Source organism: Diabrotica virgifera, chromosome 5, assembly GCF_917563875.1.
Source record: "Diabrotica virgifera virgifera chromosome 5, PGI_DIABVI_V3a".
Classification (NCBI taxonomy): domain Eukaryota; kingdom Metazoa; phylum Arthropoda; class Insecta; order Coleoptera; family Chrysomelidae; genus Diabrotica; species Diabrotica virgifera.
In genome coordinates this window covers 150,808,447-150,833,494 of record NC_065447.1, presented here as the reverse complement: position 1 = coordinate 150,833,494, position 25,048 = coordinate 150,808,447, and the positions used below count along the sequence as shown (strand labels likewise).

At 33.0% G+C, this 25,048-nt stretch overlaps 1 protein-coding gene across 2 annotated transcripts in view; it reads left to right on the top strand.

The window, feature by feature from the left end:
• The first annotated feature begins 3,871 nt into the window (after positions 1-3,871).
• LOC126884510 (NFX1-type zinc finger-containing protein 1-like) overlaps positions 3,872-25,048 on the top strand; it is a 415,118-nt gene continuing 393,941 nt past the window's right edge. For both annotated transcript variants that reach the window (XM_050650450.1, XM_050650451.1), the window contains exon 1: positions 3,872-4,168. In XM_050650450.1, coding sequence (XP_050506407.1) covers positions 4,111-4,168 — 58 coding nt within the window. In that variant the 5' untranslated portion in view covers positions 3,872-4,110. The remainder of the gene's footprint in view (positions 4,169-25,048) is intronic.

The following is a 25,048-nucleotide window of genomic DNA, read 5'->3' as shown; positions in this document are numbered from 1 at the left end:
TGTATTCACAAGTGATCACAATCTACGTGGAGGCTCCTTTCATGTCCCCCCCCTATGTGCAGTAGTAGTACGTTCTAAGTATACAAATAGAAGGTTTATAGCACTTCCTTGGAATATTCTAAAAAGTACGTTCTTAGTATAAACTAAAAAGATGTGCGGTAGTACGTTCTAAGTATATAAATAGAAGGTTTATAGCACGTCCTTGGAATGTTCTAAAAAGTATATTCTTAGTATATACTGAAAAGAAGTGCGGTAGTACATTCTAAGTATATACATAGAACGTTTAAGTACTGTAATGTAGTATATACTCAGTATGTGCTATGCACATTCGCAATGGTAATTACGCATATTCTTAGTATATACTTTTTCTGAAAAGTATGTTCTATGAATCTACTAAGAACATGAAATTGTTATGTGGGAAGCAAAACAGGAGCATTGTCTAAATCAATAAACATTCCACCTCTTCCGGCGGTATTCTCAGTATCTTCTAGAAATTTTCTCATTGCAGGTACAAATTCTTTAAAAAACCAATTTTTGAAAATATCTGAAGTGAATTATGCTGAAACTGGCAGATTATACAGGGTGTCCCGAAAAGATTGGTCATAAATTATACCACAGATTCTGGGGTCAAAAATAGGTTAATTGAACCTCACTTACCTATATACAATAGTGCACACAAAAAAAGTTACAGCCCTTTGAAGTTACAAAATGAAAATCAATTTTTTCCAATGTATCGAAAACTATTAGAGATTTTTTATTGAAAATATACGTGTGGCATTATTATGGCAGAAACATCTTAAAAAAATTATAGTGAAATTTGTGCACCCCATAAAAAATTTATGGGGGTTTTGTTCCCTAAAACCCCCCAAACTTTTGTGTACGTTCCGACTAAATTATTATTGTGGCACCATTAGTTAAACACACCATTTTAAAAACTTTTTTGCCTCTTAGGAATTTTTCTGTAAGCCAGTGTTTATTGAGATATTTTGAATATTTGTCGAATCCACCACATATTTTTGTACAGTGCGGTGGAATAAGTGTTGCCCCCCCTGTTAACTTGTTTATTTTAAGAATATAAGCAAAACAATCGGACAGGTCGATTTTTAAACTAACCATAGTATATTATAGCATCAACATTTCGAACTTTACGTGATCCCTCTTCAGGTGACAGTCATAACTTTGATTTTTTTAAATGGAAAAGTAGATCATGTGACACCTCATTTAAAAGCTCTTAAAATACTGATTTCAAAAATGTATAATACTTTAATCCTGTTTGAGAGCGTAGGCGCAAAATTTCGGTCGAATTCTTTCTAAATGCAATCATCTTTTTCGAATCCTGAAAAAACTAATAAATATTTTTGAAAAATTTAAACGCAGAATGAAATATTACAGTATTCTCGATGGTCCAAAATCCCTAAGAACTCCTGTAATGTTTATTTTAATAAGTCACAGTGGTGAAAAAAGAGAAAATTTAGTGATTTTTAATTTCAAATATATCATTCAAAAGAAACTTTTTGTTTATTCTAAGGGACTGTCAGTCATCGGTAATAATCTAGTCTTTCATTCTGCGTTTAAATTTTAAAAAAATACTTATTAGTTTTCTCAGAATTTTGCGAAAGAGTTCGACCGAAATTTTGCGCCTACGATCTCAAAATGATTAAAGTATTATACGTTTTTGAAATCAGTATTTCAAGAGCTATTAAATGAGGTATCACATGATGTACTTTACCATTTAAAAAAATGAAAATTATGGCTGTCACCTGAAGAGGGAACGCGTAAAGTTCGAAACGTTGATGCTATAGTATACTATGGTTAGTTTAAAAATCGACCTGTCCAAGCGTTTTGCCTATATTCTTAAAATAAACAAGTTAACAGGGGGGGCAACACTTATTCCACCGCACTGTATATGGTTAAGTACGATTATTAGCCCGATTTGAGTTATCTGTGAAAAACCGTTCAAAAATATGTTTTATTTTTGTTAAAAATGGACATATTTACTCGTAAATAACTCGAAAAGTATTGACTTAGTGAAAAAACTCTATAGAACAAAAATTGCTTAGAATTAGTCATTTTATCCAATTCCGGACTTATTTTGAACATATGTTTTCTCACCCCCGAGAAAATATTTTTCACCCCGCATTTCCCAATTTTTGTAAAATGGAGGGGATGAAGAATTGTAAACTTTTTCTTATATAATAACAGACAATTTCAACTACCTATTCCCAGATTTTCATCCTTCCTTTATTTTTTTGGAGGTTTTCGAAAAGTTTTGTGTTCATTGATCGGGCTATATAGAGATCTGTTAATAACCTGAAAATTTATTTATAATTTACATTTTTAGGTATATTTTAAAAAAGAAGCCTAATTTCGATACAAGGGGACTTATCAAAAAAAGACTAAGGGACAAAAAAGTTTTAAAACACTGTTTAACTAATGGTACCACAATAATAGTTTAATTGGAACGTACACAAACATTTGGAGGGGTTTAAAGGAACAAAACCCCATAAAAATTTTATGGAAATATATAACGAAGCGGCATCTCGATAAAAACTGACTTTTCTAAAAAATACTAAAAGGCAAAAAAGTTTTAAACATGTTGTGTTTAACTAATGGTACCACAATAATGAATTAATTGGAACGTACACAAAAGTTTGGGGGGGGGGGGGGGGTTAAGGGAACAAAACCCCCATAAAATTTTTATGGGGTGGACAAATTTCACTATAATTTTGTTTTAAGATGTTCCTCTCATAAGAATGATACATGTCCATTTTCAATCAAAAATCTCTAGATAATAGTTTTCGATATATGTTTTGAAAAAATCGATTTTCATTTTGTAACTTGAAAGAATGTAACTTTTTTTATGAGCACATTTGTACTAAGGTAAGTTAGGTTCAATCGAACTATTTTTGACCCCAGAATGGGTGGTATAATTTATGACCAATCTTTTCGGGACACCCTGTATATTTTAAAACTCTAGATTTACGAGATTTGTCAACAATTATAGAGGAATGAGGAATCAAAACGTGCGATCCATCGGCGTTAGCACAAAGCAGTGCCGAGATCCTGTCTTTGTTAATTATTGTTCTTCAAGAATTCGATTCTTCTTCCAAATTCTTTGTAAAATAGAGCATAATAAACTATTCAACAGGAGTTGAATAATTTATTCATATGTATATCATTTACAAGTTTATCCGACGCCCTGAAGGGCACTAAGGATTATGAGAAAGAAGAAGAAGAATATCATTTACAATCTCCACAAATACTCCATTGGTTTTCTGTACACATATTTTTTTATTCGACATCTTAAAAAATATATGCCAAATATACCTAAATGCTTTTATATTTTGACTCACTCTGTATATTAAGTAGGTTTGCTTATTGTTATCTAACTATATTTATTTTGTGATTAGAAATCGAATCATTTATGTATTAGTAAATATTTTGACAAATAAGTTTAAAAAACATTTAAATGTTTTTTATTTTGAAACTTTTTTTCGGGACGCCTGTGACCCCACCTTGTGAAAATCGTTTCACCAATTTCACCTTGTGGTTCTAGTGTTAAAAGTACCTATAACCAACCAGTGATTCCCCTGGCCAATTTAGGAATTCTTGGAATGGAGTTTGAACTAATCTACCTCATTCTAAGTCGCATTGTACGTTCCGTAATTATCGTGAGGTTGAATAATCTATTTTTAGCATGACTATTTTATATACATTTATATGCACACGCTTTATAAAACAACTCATATTTATGTAATGGTTTTATTAATTGCTAATCTAGTTAAATTCATTATTATATAAACACCTAAGTTATTTTATTGTTATTTATAGTACTCACAATAAGCCAATAGAAATTTCCCATCACCAGCAAGTGTCTCAGAATGAAGTTAAAATAAAACTGACGTGTAATTAAAATATGAACTCCTAAAATTAAAAGTAGAAGTAGAAACATCGGCATCGGCATTGTTCAGTCTCAGTCCAGTCAGGTGTTTTTGTTTGTGGAAATCGAAACTTGATATTATTACAATAATTCAATAATTGTGTCTTTGCTATTGACTTTTTTAACTACTGTGTTGGTCTAATTACCCACTGTTCCACTGTTGTGTCAACATGCAACAAAATGGGAACGTGAATAACGAAAATAGAAATAATCATCCAGGCAGGAGGGGTAAGTTTTTTTCGAAAACTGGTTTAAGTAGTTGGTTTTTTAACTTTACAAGTTTAGTTTTACATTACTTTGTAGTTTAGTTTTAGGTACTTACATTATATTATTAGAAAGCACGTATGTATTGCGTATTGCTATGCCTTTATAGTCTAAGAGCTGAACCCTCCGAGTAACGGCTGTAAGGCTAAAAATTTGTATAGTGATAACACAGTGATAATTCATAGCACACCAAGGCTAAAAACCATGACCTGGCAGGCATCAGCCCTGCACGTGTATCTACCAGGTGAATCGAAAAGTGCATAGTTTAGGGGTAAAATAAATTTTCTCATGAAAGGTTTAAAAAATTTCAGTATGTGTTTGAGTAAGTCATTTAGAAGAAATGTGTACAATGACAGGCGAGTCTGAACCAGAGATATGTAAAGAAAATAGATCAGGCTAGTCATATGCCACTCAATGCATCGGGGTGTAACGACGATATCAAGTACGGTGGTCTAGTCATCTTTGTCTGTCGTGCGAGTGTGAGCGTATCTACCAAGAGGTGGGAATAACGGAACGACAGTGACACACAGGCGGCGGCCATCATATGCTAGAGAGAGAAAGCTAAGCGCCGGTAGAGAGAGATAGATAGACCACCGACCCGAACTGTTCCGCGTTACGCTATTTTTCGAACTGGCCTAATCTATTCTGTTATATCTATGGTCTGAACAGCATAACACCTTGCCAGGCGAGGGGAAAGATTAGGGCTTTTTTCCTAAAATTAATTTTTTTTCATCGAACAAAGTTTTTTTTAGGTTTTTTTAATCATTCCAAACAGAAAAGGTCTTTAGTGACTTTTCTCTTAGGTTTTTGACATATAGGGTGGGGCATTAGTGTGACAAAGTCCAATTACTCGTTTGTCGTAAAAGATACGACAAAAAGTTATTTAGGTAAAAGTTGGGGCACAGATAGGACCATAATTTAAAAATGTTTTCAAATATACAGGGGCGTGCGTATTGACAGGGTGACACAAACTTATGTTTTTTTTAAATGGAACACCCTGTATATTTTTACATTTTTGGATTCTCCTCAATGTTTTGGTAGGACAGGGCTGGTAGAAACTTGGAATGAGTATTTTCTGAGTTTTTTTAAATGGAACACCCTGTATTTTAGTATTGTAATGAAATGATATTTTATGGTACTTTTTTATTTATTAAGCATTCCCTATACCCTATACCTAAGTGCTTTAATTTGTAGGTTATGTTATTCGTGATTCTTTAAGCCAAACATTAATTGCAACAAAAATTACGTGAAATTTTATTAGGTGGCCGCGAAAATATTCAATCAAAAATAATTTTTCGAAAAAAAGTACATCATAATCTAGTCTGATCCTTAATTTATTAATATTGGATGATATATCCAAATAAATTCTTAGTTAAGATTGTTGGTGCGCAAAATATTAATAAAAACATACAATAGTCGACCTAGTCGGCTATAACACTAAATTTGCTTAAACATTAGAATTAGACATTATACTATTTTTATAGTTCCAGTTGCTTTGTTACCATTACTAATATGAATTTTTCTAATGAGGAACTGATTAATAAGATTTTTGTGCTAGTGGAGTATAACAAAAATGTGCTACTAGCAATAAGAATTTTTCATTAGAAATTCCCTGATAGACGACAACCAAGACGAGAAACGTTTGAAAATATACTAGAACGGTTTCAACGGACTGGACACTTAGATTATGATAAATCTGATAGAGCAAAAGCTATTGTAAATGAAGAAAACAAGAATTAAATGTAATCCTTAGTGTCACTGAAGATCGGCATATTAGTACAACCGTTCTTACAATCTAAGTATCTAGTCTGTTGAGACCGTTTTAGTATACTTTCAAAAGTTTCTCTTCTTGGTTGTCGTCTATCAGGGAATTGCTGATGATAAATTTTTATTGCAAGTAGCTCATTTTTGTTATACTCTCCTAACACCAGTGGCGACGTGTGACTTTTTCGAAAGTGTTACCAAAACCAGATGTAAAAAAATCTTATTTAAAAAATTATTTTGAACCTCCCAAAAATAAGTTTTTGTTTTTAATCCTGTGGGATAAAATTAAACAAATCACTATTCCCAAATTATATGTATGTAATTATGTATATGTAATAGGTATAACAATAAATAGTAAACAAACTAAACAGATTAGTTTACCATAAAATTAACATACAAAAATAAACAAGTAGGAAAAAGAACAGTTGATCGATTACGCAATACGCAGCAACACTCTTCCATGTTTAAATGCATGCACACTGTGTAATAGGTACTAAACTAACGTTACCAAACCAAAATATGGTTACAATGCTGATATACACAGCGTGCCAAAGCGCCGTCTCTAGAGCCGTTGCTCCTTCAAAATTTTCAGAAACGAGCTAGTCCCGAGCGACAGCGAGTATTCTCCTGCGTTACCATACCCAAATGTGGTAACAGAATATAATAACGTGCAACGGATTCACATAATCTTGCCAATATTTTCGTGCGTCTAGTTGGCTATTTACTGAATTAGGTACTATTAACAAATATTTCTGTTGGTAAAAAATATAAATAGAATTATTTCATAGTAGTCATAAAATATTTATTTGCAAGATTTTTAACTGTTACCAGTGGTAACAGTGGTTACATGGACGCTTCGTCAGTTCCTAACACAAAGCCATTTTAATCAGTTCATCATTATAAAAATTAATATTAGTAATGGTAACAAATCAACTGAAACTATATAAATAGTATAATGGCTGTGCGATCTTTGTTGTTCGGATCACAACATAGGGGGCTGGTTTTATGTTTTTATAAAGGCGCTTTGCTACCGGGTCAATAAAAAACAAACTTGAGCAAAAAAGAATAAAATGGTGAAATGAGGCGCAAAGAGGTCCACTTACCGTTTTAATCCTTGCATCTGCTCTTCAGAGGGCCCTCAACTGCATTTAGCACTGCGTACATCAATTGCATAACAAGTCCATAACAAAAGCCTTACAAGCTAGACTGTTACCACCGCCAAACTAGCTAAGCCGTGATTGAGTAGCAACTGACTTCTTTCGCTTTTTCAAAAACTACAAGGCTTCAGTTTTTGCACTATTAAGCAAACCTCTTTCATATCGCGATAGACAAGCAACAATGAATACAAAATAGTGTTGGACTGGTTACCTTCCTCGTGTAAATAATTTAAAAATAATTAAAATCTAACAATGGCAAATGTTTAAGCAAATTTTGTGTCATAGCCAACTAGGGAGAATTTTGTATCTTTGATTAATATTTTAAGCACCAACAACCTTAACTACGAATGTATTTGGATATCTCATCCAATATTAATAAAGTAAGGATCGGGCTAGATCATTATGTATTTTTTTTTTGAAAAATTATTTTTGATTGTATAATTTCACGGCCACCTAATAAAATTTCACGTAATTTTTGTTACAATTAATGTTTGGCTGAAAGAATCACGAATAAGGTATAGGGAATGCTTAAGAAATAAAAAAGTACCATAAAATATTATTTCATTACAATACTTAAATACAATACAATAATTCAGTTTAAGCTTAATAATGTGGCGTAATTTTGCAGAGAGTATTATATAAAGGAGGAATTCTCGACACCTAATGGTAAAAGAGGCAATCGATTATGTATGTATGTAATTCAGTTTAAGAAAACTCAGAAAATACTCATTCCGAGTTTCGACCCACCCTGTATACTAAAATCAAACATTTCGCTATAGGTACTGTTAATGTTTAACAATAGTAGACTATATTGAAAATCGTTTAGACATAAAATAAAAATTTGATGTCGAATCACTACAATTCTACAGGGTGTAAATATTGCTACGAAATTAACAAAAAAACGTAATTATCTTTTAAACTACCTCGTATACTATTACAAAACCCTATATTTTAAGAAAGGAAACATTGAGGACAATCCGAAAATATAAAAATATACAGGGTGTTCTATTTAAAAAAAACATAAGTTTGTGTCACCCTGTCAATACGGACACCCCTGTATATTTGAAAATATTTTTAAATTATGGTACTATGTGTGCCCCAACTTTTATCTAAATAACCATTTTTCGCATCTCTTACGACAAACGAGTAATTGAACTTTGTTACACTAATGCCCCACCCTGTATAAGCGATTAAAAATTTAAAAATTGCTAAATCGGCCATTTTTAACCCTGAATCGGACATTTAACTGAAAATTTCAATGTTGCCAAGGTAGGTAGAGATTCTTTAAACATCGATTGATGAAATCCCGAAAATTTTTTTGTAATACAATATCGAAAACCCCCTTTGTTTTTTAATTGCTAATCAAGCGGGCGCGACACTGTAGTATAAAAGTGAGGACGTTTCAGTTTGCATAAATTCATTATCTCGAGAATGGGCAAATTTGAAAAGAAAGCTTCAGACAGGTCGATTTTTCTTTTTAAATTAGGACTTTTTGGCATATATACATATAATACTAGTGACGTCATCCATCTGGGCGTGACGACGTAATCGATTAATTTTTTAAATGAGTGTAGGGATTGTGTGAAAGCTCATTTGAAAGGTTATTTAATTATCTATTCAGTAATATAAACATTAACATAATTATTTATGCAGGGTGCACAAAAAAATTTTTTGTTATTAAATTAATTTACACAAAAAGAAGAACATTTTTTTGCACACCCTGTGTTATAAATAATTATGTTAACGTTTATATTACTGAATAGAGAATTAATTATCCTTTCAAATGAGCTATCACACGACCCCTACTCATTTAAAAAAATCATCGATGGCGTCATCACGTCCAGATGGATGAAGTCACTAGTATTATATATGTATATGCCAAAAAGTCCTAATTTAAACATAAAAATCGACCTGTCTGAGGATTTATCTTCAAATTTGCCCATTCTCGAGATAATGAATTTATTCAAACTCAAACGTCCTCACTTATACTACAGTGTTGCGCCCGCTTGATTAGCAATTAAAAAACAAAGGGGTTTTCGATATTGTATTGCAAAAAACTCTTCGAGATTTCATCAATCGATGTTTAAAGAATATCTACTCACCTTGGCAACATTGAAATTTTCAGTTAAATGCCCGATTCAGGGTTAAAAATGGCCGATTTCGCAATTTTTAAATTTTTAATCGCTTATATGTCAAAAACTATTAACCTAAGAGAAAAGTCACTGAAGACCTTTTCTGTTTGGAATGATTCAAAAAACCTAAAAAACTTTGTTCGATGCAAAAAAATAATTTTAGGAAAAAACCCTAATCTTTCCCCTCGCCTGGCAGTCTTATGTATGCTGTTCAGAATCGTCTGTCATTGTACACATTTCTTCTAAATGACTTACTTAAACACATACTTAAAGGACAAGGCAACACTCCTTATGGAAAAGTGGTCCAGGTCAAATTTGATGAAAGTTTGGTCAATGATACTTCTTGATGTGTAGATTAAAAAAGTCCATGGCCCCTGGGTCTGAATAACTACTATTCTCGAGTTACAGCCTTCTGAAGTTATTGGATTCGAGTGCTCGGTTTACGTTAAGTGCACTAATTTACGGTCAAGTGAACATGTTACCGGTGGAATTACTCCTATCCCCCCTAGATCCGCCACTGTTCAGTAGTTTTCTAAAGATAAAGCCGAACTGCAGTTTTGCTGGTATTGCATAAGTGAGAAACATTCATGAAAACATGATAATGCTTATATCGATCTAGCAGTACATTTTATACCGCACTTCTTTAGTTTTCTGAAGACTTTTCGGAGGTTTTCTGAAGACTAAAATACGATCCAACTATTTTTGACCACAAATTCATATACAACACGCAAGTATGTATGAAGAACATGCGTTTCTCTTCTTCTAATAATAAATATTTTCGTTCACTTGACCGTAAATTAGTGCAGTTAACGTAAACCGAGCACTCGAATCCAATAACTTCAGAAGGCTGTAACTCGAGAATAGTAGTTATTCAGACCCAGGTGCCATGGACTTTTTTAATCTACACATCAAGAAGTATCATTGACCAAACTTTCATCAAATTTGACCGGGACCACTTTTCCATAAGGAGTGTTGCCTGGTCCTTTAAACCTTACAGGAGAAATTTTATTTTTCCTCTAAACTATGCACTTTTCGATTTACCTGGTAGATGCACGTGCAGGGCTGATGCCTGCCAGGTCATGATTTTTAGCCTTGGTGTGCTATGAATTATCACTATACAAATTTCTAGCCTTACAGGAAGATCGTTACTCGGAGGGTTCACTAGCTCTTAGACCAGCGATACTCAACCTTTTTTTTTCTGGGCCACAAAGCAGCTATTGCCACAGCTTGCGGGCCGCAATCTATGTGAAGTAATATACAGCATGGTGCAAATGAAAGGAATAAATTCGTTATTTCGTAAGTCGGTGACTTTAAGGAAAAATTCTGAAACATCGATATTTAGTTTTAAATTACGATTTTTTGGCATATGTATCATACTAGTGACGTCATCCATCTGGGCGTGATGACGTAATCGATGCTTTTTTTAAATTAGAATAGGGGTCGTGTGCTAGCTCATTTGAAAGGCTATTCACAGGATGCCCAAAAAATTTTTGTTTGGAATTAGATTAATTAACACAAAAAGAAGAATGTATGTCATTTGTTTAACTCAAAATATAGCATATTGTTGTCATAAAACAGAAAAAAATGTTTATTTCACAAATAAACATTGCCTTTAACTTAAATTTATTGATCAAGCTTCCACCCACCTGCCTCTTGGCAGTTTAAACATTGCATTTAAGGGAAAAGTAGTGTTTATTTGTCAAATAAAGATTTTCTTCTGTTTTCTGACAGCAGCAAAATATATTTTAAATTAAATAAATTACGTACATTTTTCTTTTTTTTTGTCAATTAATTTAATTTAAAACAAACATTTTTTGGGCATACTGTATACTTAATTATGTTAATGTTTATATTACTATATAGAGAATTTCAAATGAGCTAGCACACGACCCCTATTTTTATTCAAAAAAGATCGATTACGTCATCACGCCCAGATGGATGACGATAGTATGATATAATATGTAAAAAAATCATAATTTAAAAATAAAAATCGACCTGATTCAGGATTTAAAGTCGCCCGCTTACGAAATAACAACGTCGTCCAGGTGCGAATCAGTGTCAGGATAGGTAAACATTTTTTTGCATATTTCATTTCTGAATATGAGGATTCGCACAGGTATGATGCAGCGAACAACGTGAGGAACAAGGAACAAGTAAACGCAAATTTTGAGAGTTTTATCCGGTACTAATTTCCAGAATTCTTCATATTGATTTGCGTCTCTTTTTTCTTTAAAAATTGCCTTTAGATTTGTATGATTTTTAAAATTAATTATTAGTTCATGTAACAACTTTGCGCTATTAAATCAAAACGGTTGCAAGTTATATAGTAGCGGCTACTTCTAAGTGCCAGGGATTTTCCATTAATAGAAGACATTTCCTAATGTTTCACAAATCATTAAATCTTTCCTGAAATTCATTGCTCAAGAAAACTAGAAGATTAGAAATAAGTAGCATAGTTTTCTGGAAATACATCAATTCCATCTTGTTGAGCTTTCACCAATGTCGGAAAGTTATGCAGATTTTTTGTATTAATTTCCTCAATGTACATCTTTAGCTTGTCTACGAAAGCAAATACTTTATTTGTCAACTACGAAAATAATTTTATGTTTACCTTTTAATGTGTAAACGACCATTAAGTTCGCCAAGTTTTTCTGTTACGTCGCAAATAAATGCTAAAAGCCAGCACCAACTAACTTACTTTAGTTCAAAACAATTTGATCATTTACAGTAGCCTTCGGGCCGCATAAAAAACGTAAGAGGGCCGCATGCGGCCCGCGGGCCGCAGGTTGAGTATCGCTGTCTTAGACTATTAAGATGGTACATGAAAAATAATATGAGAGTAGAATGAGTAGAACCACATAGGTACATAATATGTATATAAACATTGACTCTCAGCCATTCTTATTTTCAGCATAAACCTTGAAAGAGAATTAGTAAACAGTGGATTAAAGCATGCCTAAGATGTTTTCACGATTTTTACAGCCTTATTTATTGATTATCTATCAAAATTAATTTAGATTGCTTATCTTTTAACATGTACCTATAACTTACGATTATTACGTCAGTCAATGAGAGCAAAATCAGAATATTATCTCCGAACTCTCTCCTATTCAGTACCGGCGCTAGGGTATAAGGCGCCCGCCTGCAAAACTAGCATAGGCGCCCTTCAGTCTCTTTTAATATAGTATTTTGTATTGGGACCGTGCAAGTTCGGCAAAGCGACCCCTATTTCTACGCTCTGTACTATTATTCGCACTTTTAATTATATTGGCCAATTATATTAGTCCTGGTTACTAGATAATTGTCAAGGCCATAGTCCAAAAAAAATAATAAGAAGAAAAAATAAGATTCAGGTTATGTTATGAAAACATCAACAATTGTATGTAGTAAATAAAATTAGTTATTAAAATGCAGTACTGCAAGCAAAATACAATTAATTAAATTTACCTTTATATAATAATTGCATATCATATAAATATTGTGGAGCAATATATAATTTTTCTGCTTCATTGACAGAAGGTATGAAATATACGTCAATTTGACAATTTCAATTGACAATATGAATTATTTAAGATAGTTGCAATATTTCTCCGCGACTCGCGCAGGGTCGTTTCTCGTTTCCATTTCCAAGTACTTGCACACCGCGAATAGCACCAGCAGAAAAAAGCTCAATTTGGCGCCCTCCAAGCAGGGGCGCCCGCCTGCAGTGCATCCCTTGCAGGCCCGTTATCGCCGGCCCTGATCCTATTGCATGAATTTTAATGAAATTTTGGAAATACATAGACTCTACCTACGTATCTCCCAATCCAAAGTCTATGTGCTCTTTTATCTTGGGGGTGGTTCCCACCCCTTCTCGGGAGTGAAACATTTTTTGGTCAAAATAACCACAGAAGTGGCTACGGAATCTAATTCTAAGCAAAAACTGTACTATATTTTGTTTTGAAAACTCAAACTTTTTGAGTTATTCGTGGTTTTAAATTGCCATTTTTATTGAAAAATGTCACCTTTTCGGACGGTTTTTTGCGAATACCTACCTTAAAAATTATGCATTTATTTTAATAGTACTGTGATGTAATTGTCTTTTTACGCGGTTGACTCTACTATTTTATTTATTTATATTTTTTAGGCACTAATTTAAATAAATGAAGACTTACTTATATTATTTTATTTACATCGCTTATTTATTTAATAATTACAAATAACACCAACTAACACATCTAATTTATTTACAAACTCAAATTTATGATTTAATTAACTATAATAACTAATAAATACATTTCAAACCCGTTCACAAAAACGTAACAATATAATATCGCGTCGAAATTAGTAACTGACTGCCTGCTGCTTAAAAATCATCCGCTTATATAGATACGGCTCTGCTTCGAGAACATTTGGAACGCTGGAGGCAGGTCTCCGCCTATCATCGGGAAAATTCTGGATTAAGGCAAGCGTCCACAGACCCGCATCGTACGCATCGGACGCATCGTACGCAACGGATTTTAGTTTGCCTTTTACAGAAACTTATGTAACCGCTTCCACTGATCCGCATCGTACGGATCGCATTATCGATTGTCAAACTAAAATCCGTTGCGTACGATGCGGGTCTGTGGACGCTTGCCTTTAGCGGAGACATTACTCGTCGATGACGTGTCGCCGTTGTTTGTTGACTGCTAGGGGCAGGGCCGGCCTCAGTTAGAAATTCGTCACAGTACGTTCTTTAAAGGTAAAATATTGCAAAACCTCTAAATTTTAAACAACCGCTTGGTTGACATGAAATTTGGCATACACATAGGTAACAAGTCAAGGAAAAAAAGTGATATTGTGCCGATATGTGCTTTTGCCCTAGGGGTGATTTTAACCCCCCTTTGGGGGTGAAAAATATATGTTCGAAATAAATCCGGAAATGTATAAAATTACTAATTCTAAGCAACTTTTGTTCTATAAAGTTTTTTCACCAAGTTAATACTTTTCGAGTTATTTGCGAGTGAATATGTTAATTTTTCTACAAAATAACCTCGTTTTCAGACGGTTTTTCGCAAATAACTCAAAAAGTAAGTATTTGGTCGAAAAAAATTCTAATCAAAAATATAGCACGCAAAAAATTGAAAAATATGCTGTTTATATTAGGTGACTATACCTAGTATAAGTAGAGTTATAGCTAATGAAAAATAGGTTCATATTCGTCAAATTCCAAATCGAATATTTTAACGTGCCATAACCAAAAAACGAAGCACTTTTTTAGGGAAAACTCATTTTAACTTTTTTAAAGTGTTTAAAAAATGATTATTTTTGTTTTAAATTTTTAGCATCAAAAGTAAACAAGTTACGCTCAAAATAAAGTTGGTCCCTTTTTTTGATAAGAAATCGGGAAAATCACCCCCCTAATTAGCATTTTAAATGAACTTAATTGTTACTACTTCACAAGTTTTTTACTCTCGTATGTATTGGTCATATGATCTGTAAGTTTCGTCGGTTCAAAGTCCTTATTTTTGACAGAGATGTAGTTAAAAAGGCTTGAACGAGTCACTTATGACGAGTGTATGCAAATTTGGAAACACCGAATCTTAACCAATTTTTGTCTTACAGAAAAATAAAAAAAAAATACAAAATATTCAGAAAAGTAAAGCTGACTTTTTTATTGTTTAAAATTTTTGATATCTTTAACAATTTTTAAGCTATTTTGAAAAAAAGCATTTTTTTCAAAATTAAAATTTTTAAAAGTTTTGCTTTAAAACCAATTTCTTTCTAAAATAAGCACTTTGAATCGATGAAACTTACAGATCATATAAACACAACATAAGGTAAGTAACTTGTGCAGCGGTAACGATTAATTCCATTTAAGTTGCTAATTGGGAGGTGATCTTCCTGATTTTTTTTGCCAAAACTTTATTTTTAGCGTAACTTGCTTACATTTGATGCTAGAAATTTTTTTTATAAAAACAGAAATACAGCTTCTTTTAAACACTTTAAAAAAGTTGTAATGTGTTTTCCTTCCCTAAGAATGCTTCATTATTTGGATATTTCACATTGAATTATTCAATTTGGAATTTTTCGAATATGAACATATTTTTCATTAGCTATAACTCTGGTTTTGCTAGGTCTATACCTATATCTAGACCTATATATACACCGTTTTTTTTTTCACTTTTTTATAGGCTATAGTTTTGCTAAGAATATTTTTTCGGCAAAATGCTTACGTTTTGAGTTATTTGCGAAAAACCATCTAAAAACGTGGTTATTTTGTTGAAAAATGAACATATTCACTTGCAAATAACTCGAAAAGTATTGATTTGGCGAAAAAACTCTATAGAACAAAAGTTGCTTAAAATTAGTCAGTTTATCCATTTCGTACAGTAGAGCGTCGATAATCCGAACCCTGATAATCCGAACGATCGCTAATCCGAACGTAAAAAAAATATAAAATTAAAAAATATGATCACGGACCGAATTTTTGGATTTAATATGACAATATGGGCAAAATATGACCGCGGATTTTTGTTTTGTTTATGCAGAAATACATACAATACCTATATTTGTTTATTATGCAGGTGTTTTATTCCTTGTAACTATAACGTATGTACATAATATGTACTATGTTTATGAGCTTTGTATGTAGTTTGAATATATGTTTGATAATCCGAACAATTTGATAATCCGAACTACCCCTGTACCAATTAGTTCGGATTATCGACGCTCTACTGTATATTTTTTCACCCCCGAGATGGGGTGAAAGTCGCCCCCAGGGCAAAATCACACATCGGCACCATATCACTTTTTTTCTTTGACATGTTATGCATGTGCCAAATTTCATGCCAATCCAAGCGGTTCTTTAAAATATACAGCAAAAACCGTGAAAGAATGGACTATTATCGAAAAAAACTATATACAGTAAAACCTCCGTTAACAGAAATAATTGGGGGAGGCCGTTTCGGATAACAAGAATTTCGGTTAAAAATAACATTGTTTTTTGCATTCTTCTCGTATCAAATTAACATTAGGTACTATTCGATGTAATATACTTAACTTTATTATCATCAACATCAAAACTTTTGCAATCTGAAACGGCAGAGTTAACGGTCGCCCTTCAACTTTTTGAAAACTAGCAGAAGCAGCAGGAATAGCAGAATAGTGGGGTATTATACGGGAATTAAAAAAAACGGATAAAACGTATAAACAAATTTGATGAGCTCAGCAGCGACGAAAAAATAAGATGTAGCAAAAAAGTTTTAAAGTTAATGTTTTCGATGTAAATTTAGATATAAAATTGCAACAACTTACTAATAGAACGCTAATAGGTTTGTCGGATGAGACATGTATCAGACATGGTTTTCATGTCTATTCACAAAAAATCTATTAACACTAACTGACGAAGACTCTTTATAAAGAAAGGCCAAATATTGTTATTTACACATATTTTAGTAATTAAACTGTTAGTTGTCGTTGTGTTTATAATACGGCTGGGGCCCAGGCCCGCCGAGAGGGGGTACAGCCGGTACATTTTACCGGGGCCCGGCAATGTAAGGGGCCCGGCGTCGACCAGAACAAAGATGTAATTTTTTCCGTTTGTTTTTGCTCTTCACTTTATATGCATAACGCGTTTAATTAATACTCGGCTATTTAATATGACCTTTACTCAGTGGCGTAGCGTGAGTGTCGGCTGCCCGGGGCGGAAGACAATTTTGCCGCCCTCTTATTTAGGTATTTTAATTTAATGTATATGTATACTATACATTACATATTACATACATTAATTATAGAGAACTTTTCGGCGAGAACAGTCATCATTATTTTGCATTATACAGGTTAGGTTTTAAATAAAAAAGTTTATCTAAGTTTTACAATCACGTTTATTAATACAAAAATTCTTTTATTTTAACCAATTAGATACATTGATATAACTTATGCCTGGTTGGCCCAACAGATCTTAAGCTCCAGCTCAGCTAAGCTCTACTTATAAATAGGGCCTCCTTGAGTATCACTTACGTTGCACCATAATTTTAGATTCTTACCTTATTATCAATTATATCTATTATTATTTATGGTATTCTTATTGCAATATATTATATTTATATTATATTAATTCTTATGATATTCTCGACTTAAGCCTAAGATCTGTTGGTGCAACCGGGCATTAGGTACCTATCACTTAAGATTAGGTACAGCTTGACGATCGACAAGATTAAATAAAATCAATTTTTAATTAGACTTAGAACGATACTATGTTATATTTTTATTTTTATTGAAAATTTATATGAGTATTTGTTAGAATTAAAAACAAAATTTCGTCTTCAATTAAAAATTTATACGTCCATTTTTTTTAAGAGCAAAGTCTTTTATTGCACTGTCAATGTCTATCGCATCACACACCTCTTGCTCAATAGACAAAATACCCAAATTGAGTCGTTTGTTCCTGAAACGGGGTAAGCGCCATTTTTTACTTTTCGAGTTCTAGTAAAAAACTCTTCTCTCTTTCTATATCCGCGTCATTTGGTGTTAAATGAAGTTTCGCAGTATAAACTATATCCATGCAAGACTTCAGTGTTAGCTTCCTTTCAACACCAAATGACGCGGATATAGAAAGAGAGAAGGGTTTTTTTACAATAACTCGAAAAGTAGAAAATGGCGCTTACCCCCTTTCAACAACAAACGATTCAATTAGGTTAGTCTTAGAGTACTCATTGTCGATCTTACATAATTTTTAATCAATTTTAATTTTGAAAAACTTTTCTCACAGTTGGCATTGCTTATAGAAACTGTGAAAAATATTCGGAACATTATTAAAATATTGGGAAAAGTATCTTCCAGCCTGGATTTAACAACCAATTTAAATAATTCAAGTCAGTCTGCATTAATCAATTTATTTTCGTTGCCTGAAGCAGCAACGAAAGTCCTCAGAGTCTTTCCAGCTTGAAATCCTGCTCGTTAATTTTGTCTAGATGCGTAGTCTAGAATCGATTACATTCGGTGTTGTCTGGATCTAATAATATAGTCGGCGTTAGATAAGCAAACGTATCCGTTAAATTCTGTAACTATTGAAACCGCTCACTAATTTCTACAATAACTCTATCGAAGAAAACAGCTTTTGTCCCAACTCATCTTCACAAGACAAGTTAGCATCTCTAGTTTCGTCATCAAAAATATGTTTCTTGTTATGCGCCTGCGAGGTTTTATGGAAATTCCAAGTTATTCACACATATTTTTTGCATAACTCAGCGCCATTTACGCATTCCTCTCTTTTCTTTGCCAATATCATCTGCAAAGCATTTGCCTTCTGAGCGCACAATCTTATGTCAAGTCCCCTTGTTTGTAAATATTTTTGTGTATCATTCACTTTATGTAGCACCGGTTGCCACAGGCCCAAAAAATAAAGAAAGAAAAATGACTGCATCGAAACTAGTAAAGCATCTGCATCTGTCCTAATGTTTAAGCTTTCACCTGCCTCTGTCAGTTTTTCCAAAGTGACGAGAATACCATGTCACATTTACGGCATCGCCTCTTTGCACTCCACAGCGTGTCTTGAACCCTCTTTTGCCTGCAGCTGCTATCAGAACTTCCCAACGATGTGTGGATGTGAAAAAACAAGACCAGCAACGTTCTAAAGTGCCGAAAAAAGTTACTGAATCCACCTCAACTGAGGCAGCATGTAAACAAATTAGGTTTAACGAATGATTTGAGCAAAGTAAGAATTCAGCTTTAGGGTTTTTTTGTGTGAATTTGATAACCTTGGCTGAGCCAATTAGCCAGACATTTTATTTTAAAAACAAACAATTTTTTTTCAATCAGAGGATTTTTTTCTGTATTTCTAACTCTAAATATATGTACATAAGAAACTAACATACTAGACATTTTATTTTAAAAACAAACAATTTTTTTTTCAATCAGAGGAATTTTTTCTGTATTTCTAACTCTAAATATATGTACATAAGAAACTAACATACTACTATCTAAATAAATACATTGTTTTGGATGTAAATATTTTTTTGTATATATTTATTTTTTTTGTATATATTTTTTTTATTATATATTTTTTTTAATTGTTTTTTTTTTACTACGCTAAGATTTCTTGAATTTATTTCTTGAATTCTTTCAATCGGTCCGAATTTGTAGTTGCGATAAAAATATAAAATGTTTCAAATATTTACAAAACATTTTTATTATTTACTGTTAAATTTTGCCGCCCCCTAAAAAGTGCCGCCCGGGGCAAGTCGCCCCCACTACGCTACGCCACTGCCTTTACTTCCATTTTGAAATATATTTTATTGTTTTATTCTAAAAAGGCGCAAGAAGCCTGTGAGATTTTTTAATGATTTGCCTGGGCCTAGTAATAGTCGGAGAGATAGAAGCGGATTTTGTGCGTGATAAGTAATATGGAAAAACTATACGGGGATATGTTGAATTAGTTGTGTACATGACTTTCACCAACGGCCGGAAACCAGAGTTGGGGCCGAGGGTAGTTATAAAGGGTCAAAGTCGCGGATTTTATTATTTTTTTTATGACGCTCATGATCGAGATAGTGCACCAAAATTTGGGAATAAGTAGGTCATGACGTAACTAAGTAAAATCTGTAGGGGCGGAACGCTGCGTGGCCGACAAAGGGGTGGGGGTAGGGGTGAATATAAAAAATATAAAGGGTTTTTTGCGACGTTCGTGATTGAGATAGTGGACCAAAATTTGGGAATAAGTAGATCATGATATTACTAAATAAAATGCCCAGAGCCGGAAACCAGAGTTGGAGATGAGGGTAGTTATAAGGGGTCAAACTTGCCGTTTTTATTATTTTTTTTTGTGACGCTCATGATCGAGAGAGTGCACCAAAATTTGGGAATAAGTAGGTCATGGCGTAACTAAGTAAAATCTCCAGGGGTTGCACTCTGCGTGGCCGACAAAGGGGTGGGGCAGGGGTGAATACAGAAAATATAAGGGGTTTTTTTGCGACGTTCGTGATTGACAGAGTGCACCAAAATTTGGGAATAAGTAGACCATGACATAACTAAGTAAAATCTTTAGAGCCGGAAACCAGAGTTGGGCATGAGGGTAGTTATAAGGGATCAAAATCGCCGTTTTTATTATTTTTTTTGTGACGCTCATGATCGAGAGAGTGCACCAAAATTTGGGAATAGGTAGGTCTTGAGGTAACTAAGTACAATCTCCAGGGGTGGAACGCTGCTTGGCCGATAAAGGGGTGGGGGTAGGTGTGAATATAAAAAATATAAGGGGTTTTTGCGACATGCTAGATTGAGACAGTGCACCAAAATTTGGGAATAAGTAGACCATGACTTAGCTAAGTAAAATCCCCAGAGCTGGAAACCAGAGTTGGGGATGAGGGTAGTTTTAAGGGGTCAAAATCGCAGTGTGTATTATTTTTTTGTGACCCGGCACAACATTTTTCTTACTTAGTAATGTCACGATCTACTTATTCCCAAATTTTGGTGCACTATCTCGATCACGAACGGCAAAAAAACCCCCATATATATTTATACTCACCCCTGCCTACCACCCCTGTGTACCCCAAGCAGCGTTCCGCCCCTGAATATTTTACTCAGTTACGTCATAGCCTACTTACTCCCAAATTTTGGTGCACTATCTCCATCATGAGCGCCACAAAAAAAATAATAAAAACCGCGAATTTTACCCCTTATAACTACCCTCGTCCGCCACTCTGGTTTCCGCCTCTGGGGATATTACTTAGTTATGTCATGGTCTATTTATTTCCAAATTTTGGTGCACTATCTCAACCACGAACGTCGCAAAAAAACCCTTACATTTTTTTATATTCACCCCTGCCCCACCCCTTTGTCGACCACGCAGCATTCCACTCGTGGAGATTTTACTTGGTTACGTCATGATCTACTTATTCCCAAATTTTGGTGCGCTATCTCGATCATGAGCGCCACAAAAAAAAATAATAAAAAACGGAATTTTGACCCCTTATAACTACCTTCCTTCCCCACTCTGGTTTCCGGCTATGGGGATTTTAATTATTTATGTCATGGTCTACTTATACCCAAATTTTGGTGCACTATCTCAATCACGACCGTCGCAAAAATCCCGTTATATTTTTTATATTCACCCCTACCCCCACCCCTTTGTCGGCCACGCAGCGTTGAGCCCCTTGAGATTTTACTTAGGTACGTCATGACCTACTTATTCCCAAATTTTGGTGCACTATCTCGATCATAAGCGTCACAAAAAAAATAATAAAATCCGCGATTTTGACCCCTTATAACTACCCTCGGCCCCAACTCTGGTTTCCGGCCGTTGGTGAAAGTCATGTATACAACTAATTCAACATATCCCCGTATAGTTTTTCCATATTACTTATCACGCACAAAATCCGCTCCCAGCTCTTAGACTATAATAATGACACCACTGATAATTTTGAGCCCGACGAAATATTTAACTGTGAAATATTTAATATTATCATAGATTGTATAATATAATAAGCAATTTAGCCAGAAGATTAAATGCGACAAATGAAACTCATTCGCTATTTAACATTTTAAGGACATTCCGAGCTGAAGATGACGACAATATTAAGAAAAAATTATATATATTATACTGCGCGAGTTTTATAAAGAAGACATCAGTGAAGAGTTTATAGATGAAATTTTACATTTGAGAGCGATATAAAAGGATAATATTGGTGAATCTCAACTTTCTTCAATAGATTTACTTAATAAAATTAAACATCTCAAATTGGAATCATTATTTCCTAAGGTCGTTATTGCGTTAAGGGGGTAGGTGCAAAATCTTGGTCCAATTCTATTTAAATGCATTCATTTTTTTCGAATCCTGAGAAAACTAATAAATATTTTTGAAAAAATTAAACGCAGAATGAAATATTACATGTTATTACCGAGGGCCGAAAATCCCTTAGAATAAACAAAAGTTTCTTTTGAATGAAATATTTGAAATTAAAAATAACAATAAATTTTCTTTTTTTTTCATCCCTGTAACTTATTCAAATAAACATTGTAGAAGTTTTCAGGGACTTTCAACCCTCGGTAAGAACGTAATCTTTCATTCTGCGTTTGAATTTTTCAAAAATACTAGTTTTCTCAGGATTCGAAAAAAATGAATGCCTTTAACTAGCATTGGACCAAGACATTGTGCTTACCCCTTTAAGAATATTTTGCATATTACCGGTGACAGTCTCTGAAGAGGAAAGGCCCTTGAGTTGTCTTTCTCGCTTAAAAATACTATGAGATATACAATGAAACAGGATCGGTTAATTATTGGTCCAGCAACTTCGTGCATTGAGAATGACTTGATAAAATCATGCGATTTTTCGAAAATTATAGACATCTGGGCCAATCAGAAAATTTAAAAAGCACCTGTATTATAAAAATGTTCACTATTATTATTTTATCAGATTTCTATAATTTTATTATCGCATGTCTATAAAAATTAAACAATTTTTTCGCTCTTCACTTTTTGCCGGGGTCCGCTTTTCATTTCTTACCGGGGCCCGCTCATCCCTCTCGGCGGCCCTGCGGGGGCCCACAAAAATTGTCGCGGGGGTCCCCCCAATATTCAGCTAAGCTAATGTGTACTTATATAGGTAGGTAATTTATTTTTCATTGCAAGGAAAATTGAAAACGTTTAACTCAAATCTACTAATTCAAATAAAGAAACTACCTTATAGTGTAATCAATAGTTCAATGGTGTAAAATTTACAAAATTTATGTATTTTCTCCTATAATTTAAAAATCCTAAGACTGTTCTCACAAAAATCATTAATATTATGTACTGTAATATCTACTACATACTTATTTATATTAGTCCAGGGCACATCTGTTTTGAGATGGACGTTGAGAGGTGACTCATATATTTTTGCAGAAATTGCTTAGCATTAACTCATATAATAATAATTGAGTTATCCTCCCACTCAAAAAGGTCCGGAACATTGTATAATAATCAAAATGTCAAAAAATTAAGGAAAAATTCGATTTTTTTCTTCGTTTTTTGATTATAACTTTAAAAATATTCACTTCCGAGAAAAGTTGCACTAACAAAAAAGTTGCATAATTAAATTTCCTACAATATAGGGTTGGTTAAAGAATTTTAAAAATTGTCATCCTTGTTGCAAAATAGCAATAATTGCGAAGAAAACCGTAAAAAAAAAGATCGGTTCAACAGATTTTGCAAAATAAATATTGCAATCCAGCTTTCGCAAAAAAAAAATAATTTTTTCAAAATGATGCAGGACTGAAAATAAATCAGACAGCCAGTTGAATTTTTTTTACGTATATACTCTTCCTTTCATTTGCAATTTGCAAAATTAAAATCGGTTAACTACCACGGCGTCAGGAATTTTTTTAAATAAACATTAATTTTTGGTGCTACGCTCAGGACAGCGGTGTTCGATTCACACAAGTTGATTTCCACCAAAATTTCTTCCAATCTTTATCTAATATTTTATTTTCTTACTCTATATTTTGTTTTATCTTAATATTTTAATTCCACAAAAATCAAACTAATTTGATTATTGTTTGTGAAATATTGTTTAAACAATTGCATATGTTTAAAAATAAAAACTTTTATTCTCTAAGTTAAAATATATGAACAAAGAAAGTTTTTGCTAAAAAATTGTTATTTCAAAGGACAGAGTATGTGTTTTTATTTTGCAATAAGCAAATTTATTTATTTATATCGAAATGTACTAAAAATTAAAATTTATCAATCATTATCAATGGTCATTAGAATGCCCAATCAGAGCAAACGTATTCGCTGTCCTGGGCGTAGCACCAAAAATTAATATTTATTTAAAAAAATTCCTGACGCCGTAGTAGTTAACCGATTTTAATTTTGCAAATTGCAAATGAAAGGTAAAAATCATTGATCTATAAGTAAAAAAAAATAAACTTGCTTAATATCTGCTTTATTTCCAGTCTCCAGTCCTGCAACATTTTGAAAAAATTATTTTTTTTGCGAAAGCTGGATTGCAAAATTTATTTTGTAAAATCTTGAACCGATCTTAATGAAATTTACAAAATTGTTTTATTATATCATAAAGTTTTTCTGGGTGAAATATGAAGGTCCAAAGTGTAGCATAAATGGTTGAAAAACGTATAGTGCGAATACTTGTTTTTTTATGGATTTTTCACAATTATTGCTATTTTGCAACAAGGGTGACAATTTTTAAAATTTTTAACTAATCCTATATTGTAGGAAATGTAATTACGCAACTTTTATGTCAGTGCAACTTTTCTCGGAAATGAACACTTTTAAAGTTATAAACGAAGACTTTAAATATAAATCGAATTTTTCCTCCATTTTTTGACATTTTGATTATTTAAACAATGTTCCGGACCTTTTTGAGTGGGTGGATAACTCAAATATTATTACATGAGTTATTTTCAAGAAATTTCTGCAAAAAAATATGAGTCACCTCTCAACATCCAAATGTACTAATATTTTTACAGATGCGCCCTGATCTATATGTATTTAATTTTGTAATTTATTATAAGTAGGTAATAAGTTTCCTAATACATAATAGGTCATTTTTGTATTTTGAAGTTGATTTTCATTTAAAACTTCAAATAAAATACCTACCTATTATAATAATTGGTAAATGAAGACTTCAGAATGTTTCCCTCACTCATATAGGAATTAAAAAAATATTGATGCAGAAACCTGGGAATTACAGAGGACTACTTGCTTAAATAATTGTATTGGCATCCATTTTCAAGTACCTATAATATACTTTAAAATGCAAATTTGTGTAGGTACTTAGCAAAATTGAATATGTTTAAAACTAAATTTTTAAAGACAGTGATATAAGATAAAA